Genomic DNA, 8,902 nt, shown 5'->3' with positions numbered 1-8,902 from the left:
GGGAAAGATTTTAACTTTCTTAGAAAGAAAATAATTACAATAAAACATAAAAATCCACTGAAAATAATTTGGCCTTAGTTTTGTTAACAGTTCCCAAATGTTTCCAAGTATCAAAGCACTAAAAGGATACCAAAAGGCTAGTTACCTTTATGTTTGAAAACTAAATAAAGAGAAGACATAATAAACGGAGATTTTCACATTTTATTGTACCCAATTCTAAGCAACTTAGACCTTTGAGAGTGAGAATGCATTCATATATTAATTTGTGTAGTTTTAGATAAAACAAATCACCAGGATAAATGTAATGAGCCATTTTTCTTTTCTTTTTTCTTTTTTAAGTAGGCTCCTCGCCCAGCATGAAGCCCAACGCAGAGCTTGAACTCATGATCCTGACATCAAGACCTGAGCTGAGATCAAGAGTCAGACACCTAACTGACTGAGACACTGAGGTGCCCTTAATGAATGCTCTTAAGAAAAATGAGTAGGCAGGGGCGCCTGGGTGGCACAGCGGTTAAGCGTCTGCCTTCGGCTCAGGGCGTGATCCCGGCGTTCTAGGATCGAGCCCCACATCAGGCTCCTCTGCTATGAGCCTGCTTCTTCCTCTCCCACTCCCCCTGCTTGTGTTCCCTCTCTCCCTGGCTGTCTCTATCTCTGTCGAATAAATAAATAAAATCTTAAAAAAAAAAAGAAAGAAAAATGAGTAGGCAACATCACAAAACCAACTAAAGATAAGGTCCCTAAACTCCAAAATAAGATTTCCACTACTGACCATGAAATCTTGTTTTTATACATCTCCCCCAAATAAAGAATCATAATTAGGTAATTTCTAACAAATATGCACTACGTTTAAGAAAGTTAACTTAGAACTCTATTTTTAGAACCTAATCCACAATTTCTTTTTGAAACTTTAATAGCAGCCAGCTCAAAATAAAAGCTCCATGAATGCAGGTATCTTGTCTGAGGAGTTTACCTATACAATGTACTGTCAATGCTTATAATGGTACCAGACATTAAATAAACATTTGCTAATCAATTAACCAAAGGAATATTGAAGAACAATGTATATTCTATTAACAGAGACCAAGACTAAATATCTACCTTAAGAAGAAATCTGCAAGGCTAGAATTTGTAACTTTCTTTTTCAAAGAAAAGAAGATTATGTGCAAGGTAAGTGAATAACCATAAACGAGCAAGCATGCATATCTGTTCAAAAAAGTAATCTCACTGGAAAGTTCATCCCAACATACATACGCACTATTACTGTGTGCTGCACTCCCCCCCACCCCTGCTCCTGTTATATTTTAAAATCCTAACGTCCAGTACCTCAGAATGTGACAGTATTTGGAGAGAGGGACATCAAAGAGGTGATTAAGCTAACATGAGGCTATTAGGTGACTGGTGTCCTTCTAAGAACAGGCAATTAGGACACACAGAGTAACACACCAGACACATGCAAGCACAGAGGAAAGACCATGTGAGGACACAACAGAAGGTGGCCATCCACAAGGCAAGGAGAGAGGCCTCAGGAGAAACCAAACCTGCGGACACCTTGATGTTGAACTTGTAGCCTCCAGAACTATGAGCAAATAAATTTCTGATGGTTAAGCCACAGTTGGTGATACCTTGTTATGGTGGCTCTAGTGAACCGACACATATAAATACACATAAAAGTTAGAGAAAGACTTCTGATTATTTATTTAAAAATTAAAACATTTAAATTCATAAACACATAGAAACTGACAAAAGTGACAACACGTAATATTTACTTAATAACTACAATGTGCCAGAACCCAGTAAATACCACACATGCATAGCCTAATTTAATCTTCACAAAAAATCTTATTAAGTTCTATTATTAGTGCTACTCCAACATAAGGAAATTAAAGCTTTGATGACAGGAAATCTATATACTGTAGAATGGAAACAAAAATAGTTGACTTTGACTATTCCAAAGTCCTGCTCTTAATATCCTATACTGAATGATACCATTTTCCATAAAAATGTGGTAAACAATCCAAAAAGAGTAGAATCCAAAAACAATAGTGGTATCAGATAAAATCATCCACATCACAGACTTTTCATGATATAAAGACATAAGTGTACATCACCTCTGTAGATAGGAAAAAAAGACAATAAGCTAAATAAATTTTGCCTCCTCGAATTATAAAACTTTTCAGTCTGTAAGAAAATGCCTTTTTCAGGTGAGGAAATCAATGCCCAAATAAATGAAATGACTTGGCACTTTCCTGACTCATGACATTTTCACATGCTATTCCCTCTGTTTTTTGACTCCTACCCCACTCCCTCTTTTTCACATGACTACCTCCTTTACATAGTAACTCCAATGTCATTTTCTCATAGTGAGGCCTTTCCTAACACCCACACCCGAATTAAGCACAACCCTCCATTTTTCTCATAGCATCTAGATCTTTTCCTTCCTAGTATTTATCACAATTTGAAAAGACTTTACTTGTTTAAAGTAAAATTCTTTTCTCCTCCACAAAACTACCACTTACAGAAAGATTGAAACTATGATACTATATTTTTAAGAGGTTAGCACAGCTCCTGAAATATAACAGATCCTGATTAAATATTCATTGATGGATGGATAAATGAACCATTTTATGTGTGACAATGAACTGCTAACATTTACTAAGCACTTACTATATTCCAAGAACTGTTCCAAATTTAATTACATTTAATTCTCCCAGTAACCCTACGCGGTGTGTTATTGTTATCTTCATTTAACAGATAAGAAACTAAGACACAGAGTGATTAAGTAACTTGTCTGCACCGACAGCTAGTCAGAGAGTTAGAATTCAACTGTAAGTAGTCTGACTCTAGCTCTTAAATACTATGGTATAGCTGCTGTGACATACCAAAGTTAGTTTTACAACAAGAATTTTCTTTTAGAAACTGACTGGTGAGCCCTCTGTGGTACTGTATTTTTAACTTGGCCAAAAAAGTATTTCACAAGGAAAGACAAATTTGCACCTACTATTGTAAAACTTTTTTCAGATGACTAGAAAAACATAATCATAAAGATGTGCCAAATGTGGAACACTGTCTACAGATCTGTCAAACCAATTTATCTACAACATACAAAGCAACTTTAAAAGACTATGGAAGAAGCACTTGGACTTTTCCTTTTCAATCTCATCCTTCTTTTAAAGAGCCCCCGCCAAAGGTAACAGAACCAAGAGCTAAAGCCAAAACATACATGCTCCAAGTTCTCAGGTCAGGTCATCATATTAATGGAATGTTAAAATATTTTTCATTTTTAAAAACATGTGACTTTGTTTCTGCATGTTTTGTGGACAAAAGAAAATCTGGAATGGAAAATTAACAGCAAAAATAAAAGCCTTTTCTTTTTCCTTTCTTGAATGTACTGAAATTGAATGATCAAATTCACCTAACACAGAACAATGATTACATTGCCACAAAAACATGACAAGTCAGGATCTGTCATATTTCCTTCCAAACAGAACTCCAAATTCTAGTCTCTCCTCTTTATCTCTACACTAAATCCCGAGTATGAAGAAACAATGTATTTATTTTACACACTTATAGTATGAATCTATGTGTCAAACAGGCAATAGTAACATGGTTAACACTTAGGGAACTCTATAACTAGGCTTATTTATTTTTAATTCACTTAATCCCCTACAAGAACTCCATTACATACGTATTATCATCTGTATTCTATAGTTTGGAACTCAGGGAGATTGAGAAACTTGTCTACACTGACCATGATGATCTTTGAGTGAGACCATGGCAGAAATAGGATTCGACTACTTTATATTTCCTATCTTACAGGACCTTCCATAACTCAACTATCACAAAATCTAATCTCCGACCCTCAGCCCATGGGCGTTCTATTAGCCAAAGCTTCACCACTTTCACTGACTCAAAACAAAACAAACAAAAACCACATTGCTTTCAAATGCAGCCCACTCCTCAAATCTACTCCATGCTAACTTCTCAATTCCTTCCACCATACCTCAGATGGCATTGTTTCAAGTCCCCGAGCATTTCATCCCTCGAGTACTCTCTATCAATGTGCCTTTAAAACAGGAAAACAGAGTATCTAGAATGAATAAATGATGCAGTACGGCCCAATCATCTCAAAATAGAGAAAACCTACATCAAAGCAATCCAAACTCTCTTTACTATTTTGGGCAGCCACATTACCAATGACTCTTGCTTGATTTACATTCAAGGAAAATTGTTCTTTAATTCATAATTACTGTTAAGGAATCTACTTCTTGAATTCTTCACATCTAAGTACAGGTCTTTATTCTGGTTAAATTTCACTTCTTCTATCTGGCCAATGACCTTCCCAACTGATTATTTCTGGATTTTGGCTTATCATCTGAGAGAGCATCCTCATACTTCAGTTTTAACTCATTTGTAAAATTATTCAACATGTCACCATTGCCTCCATACAATAAATGCCTCATTAATAAAACGCTGAATAGGAGAAGAGAGAACAAACCTGTCCCTGGGGATCTCTGTCCAAGGTACCAGTTATGCCTTTATCAGCCTCCTTAGAATACAGCTATTAGTTATAAAGCTGCTGACTCATATCCTTATTCATTGACATTTTTCCATATCCTCTTCAAGTATATCAGACTTTCTCAAATATCTAATAGATGTATATCACACCTATTACACTACCTTGATCTACAAGTTCAATAAACCTATCAAAGAAAGAAGAAATGAAAGAGATGACAAAGACAAAAGTTAGTCTGTCATGACTTGTTCCCAGAGAAACCAGGCTGACACACAACCAGCTCCATCAAAAAAGAGTAGAACACTGCTGAGTGAAAAACAGAATCTGACCCCATACTCTGACCAAAGACAATAATTTTTAAGCACAAAACAGTGGAGTTTCATACTCAAGTGATGAAAACAGGAATATTACTACAGTTTCTCATTAATATATAAATGAAATATTTATTATAAACATTTATGATATTTCCAGTTGTTACCACTTTTGCCTGCAAAGATAAATTTCACATTAAAATGTCTTTGTTGGGTTTAAATATATCTAAATAAATCTCCATTAATTAAACAAAAATGTCATTAATCTTAACACATTAAATAAAAACACAATAGTTCTTGTGGAATATTAGCTGCTAGACAGGTCATATGTGAAATCAAGTTGGCCTAATATATTCTAAATCTCAGTGTTTCAGAGCTGGAAGAGACCCGGTGTTTATCGTTTGCAAGTACCTCCTTTTATAGATGAAGACACTCAGGTTCTCTGAGATAGAATGACTTGACCAAGCTTACAAAACTAATTCTGGCATGGCTGGGCATAAAAATAAGATCGACTCAGAGGCTACTAATAATATTTCACAAAACCCTGTCTTCAAAAATAAAGTAACAACAAAAAAAACAACTTTCTTACCAGCTGCACTTCACCAAAAGCACCTCTTCCAATAACTTTTACAACATCATAGTCTTCTGCCTTCATCTGTAGACCTCTGATTTTTTTCACAATTTTCTCATCTGCAATAAAAAGATCATATTTATAAGCAATACTTTTAAATAATCACTATACTTGTAAACAGGTTTTTATTTCAAGAAACTGGATTTAGTTTTTAGCTAAATCAGTCAGTTTTCAAAGGTTACTATTTAAAAATCTAAGATACATACTAACTTTACATCAAAAAACCAAAACTCTATGATTTATTAAACACACATAAAACAAACAATACTAACTACCAAAAAGCAGCAGTTAATCTATTCCATTTCTGACTCTGTTGCTTGACAAGATGACAGCTAAACAGTGATGACCCACGCAGTCTTAGAGTACATTCTGAATCATGGCAGAGAGCTGCTATGACATTACTTGCAAGGCTAATCTTAGTAATAAAGTTTAGTAGCCTACTTCTTTGAAAAGTAGTAATCACATATTATAGATATAGTAACTATAAACAAGATTGTTTCATTATGAAAATAGCCCAGTCTCTGACAATTCCAACTTAAAAAGCTTACTGTGTTGATATAAACTATATATTGAATTATTTTGAGAATTTATCCTTAGAATTCAACCTCATTTACACCTTCACTGCAACATCAATACTGGTAAATGTTAAGTTACTGCATATATGACAATAATTGTTATCACACTATCTTTCATTAGCTAGATTGAAATGTCTACATTTATACAAACAGAAAGCTCATTAAGTCTCCTAAGTCTTATTATTGTTATTAATTTAAAAGTTCTCTTTGAACTGCCATAAATAACCTATCCTGAAGTCATTAGTCTTAATAATTTATACAAAATCTTGAACTTCACCTACTTTATAAACTGCAACTAGTTCTGTAATTTTGCTTTGAAAATGAAGAATGCTAGTATTTAAATATATCAAATAGCAAACTAAAAAATACTTAAGGTAATAATGTACAGACTGTAATATGAATCTCATCAAAAGTATAGTGATAGGATCAAATATAAAGTTTACTCACATCTATTTAAAAAATTATCTATATTCTTGTTTTTCCTCAAAGCAGGAAAATCCAAATCAAGGACCAAGGAATTTAAGCCATCCTGTTTAACAAAAAATAAAAAAGGAAAAAGAAAGTTGTTACAATTTCCAAATATTCAAAAAGTCTTTAAATTTTATTATATGTTGTTCTTGCTAAATATCAATCCACTTTGATGTGAAATTGCCCAGTGGCTCCATATCTAACAGCCCTAACTTGTTTGCTAACTTCTGCCAGAAAATATTTGAATGATCCTATTGTGTTTTCCTTTGTTATTTTAGCCAGTAGAAAAATGTCATTTATGAATGTATTTATTTATTTATTTATTTATTTATTTATTTATTTATTTAGAGAGGTGGGGAAGAGCAGAGGAAGAGGGACAGAGAATCTTAAGCAGGCTTCACACCTAGCACAGAGCCTGAGGCCGGGCTCAATCTCACAACCTGAGATCATGACCTGGGCCAAAATCAAGAGTCTAATGCTTAACTGACTTAGCCACCCATGTGCCCCTAGAAAATGTCATTTTATAATATGCATCCCCTGGGATGCCTGTCTGGCTCAGTCAGTAGAATACATGACTCTCGATCTCAGGGTTATGGGTTTGAGCCCCACACTCGGTGTAGAGATTACTTAAAAATAAAATCTTAAAAAGAAAATATGCATCCACTATTATTTTTGCTAATCAAATGTCTTTCTTTCTCTCTTCAAATGTCCAGTAAAATTTCACCAAGCTTTTGACTTTAACAAATACAGACTAAAGAAATTAAGAGAATAATCCCATTTACAACTGCATCAAAAAGAATAAAATACCGAGGAATAAATTTAACCAAGGTGAAAGACCTGTACACTGGAAACTATAAGGCACTCATGAAAGAAACTGAAGAAACATATAAATGGAAAGATATTCTCTACTTATGGATTAGAAGAGTTAATACTGTTAAAATGCCCATACCACCCAAGAAATCTGCAGATTCAAAGCAATAACCATCAAAATTCCAATGGCATACTTCATGGAACTATAACAAATACTTGTAAAATTCGTATGGAAACACAAAAGGTACCAAACAGCTGAAGCAATATTGAGAAAGAAGAACAAAGCTGGAGAAATCATGCTCCCAGATTTCAAACTATACTACAAAGCTATAGTAATCAAAACAGTATGGTATTGGCACAAAAACAAACACACAGAGCAGCAGAACAGATTGAAAGCCCAGAAACAAACCAACACATACATGGACAATTAATCTCTGACACAGGAGCAAGAACATATAACGGAGAAAGGACAGTCTCTTCAATAAGTGGTGTTGGAAAAACTGGGTAGCTACATGCAAAGTAATGAAGAAAGTAGACCACTATCTTACACCATACACAAAAATTACCTCAAAATGGATTAAAGACTCAAAATGGATTAAAGACTTTAAGACCTGAAACTATAAAATTCCTAGAAGAAAACACAGGTGGTAAGCTTCTTAAAATAGGTCTTAGTGACATCTTTGTGTATCTGACTCCAAAGGCAAGGAATGAAAAACAAAAATAAACAAATGGGACTACATCAAACCAAAAAGCTTCTACACAGCAAAGAAAACCTACTTAATGGGAGAAGATCAGCAAACCACGTATCTATTAAGGGGTTATTATCCAAAATATATAAAGAAATCCTACAACTCAACAACAACAAAAAGACCAAAAACTTGATTTAAAAAATGGGCAGGGGGCGCCTGGGTGGCACAGCGGTTAAAGCGTCTGCCTTCGGCTCAGGGCGTGATCCCGGCGTTATGGGATCGAGCCCCACATCAGGCTCCTCTGCTATGAGCCTGCTTCTTCCTCTCCCACTCCCCTGCTGTGTTCCCTCTCTCGCTGGCTGTCTCTATCTCTGTCGAATAAATAAATAAAATCTTAAAAAAAATAAAAAAAATAAAAAAATAAAAAATGGGCAGAGGATCTGAAGAAACATTTCTCCAAAGAAGACATACAGATGGCCAACAGGTACATGAAAAGAGGCTGAACATCACTATTAGGGAAATGCAAATCAAAACCATAATGAGACATCACCTAATACCTATTAGAATAGCTATTATCAAAGACAAGAAATAACATGTCGGAGAGGATGTGGAGAAAAAGGAACCCTCTCACACTGTTGATGGGGTTGTAAATTGGTGCACTCCTCAATGGAAAGCAATATGGAGATTCCTAAAAAAATCAAGACTAGAACTACAATGTGAGACAGATATTCCACTTCGGGGTATTGATCTGAAGAACATGAAAACAACTATTTGAAAAGATATATGCACCCCTAAGCTAACTGCACCATGATTTGCAATAGCCAAGATATGGAAACAACCTAAGTGTCCATAGATGCATGTATAAAGAAGATAGTGTTTATATAAATATATATATATATATATAT

General features: G+C 34.7%; 1 protein-coding gene across 1 annotated transcript in view; it reads right to left on the bottom strand.

Moving 5' to 3' along the window:
• ROCK2 (Rho associated coiled-coil containing protein kinase 2) overlaps positions 1-8,902 on the bottom strand; it is a 134,062-nt gene that overhangs the window by 71,987 nt on the left and 53,173 nt on the right. The window contains exons 2-3 of the mRNA XM_040622790.1: positions 6,478-6,559; positions 5,414-5,514 (exon numbers count right to left, since the gene is read on the bottom strand). Coding sequence (XP_040478724.1) covers positions 5,414-5,514; positions 6,478-6,559 — 183 coding nt within the window. The remainder of the gene's footprint in view (positions 1-5,413; positions 5,515-6,477; positions 6,560-8,902) is intronic.

This window comes from Ursus maritimus, unplaced genomic scaffold (genome assembly GCF_017311325.1).
Source record: "Ursus maritimus isolate PB19 unplaced genomic scaffold, ASM1731132v1 scaffold_6, whole genome shotgun sequence".
In the NCBI taxonomy this organism is placed as follows: Eukaryota; Metazoa; Chordata; class Mammalia; order Carnivora; family Ursidae; genus Ursus; species Ursus maritimus.
This window is presented reverse-complemented; position numbering and strand designations above follow the sequence as displayed.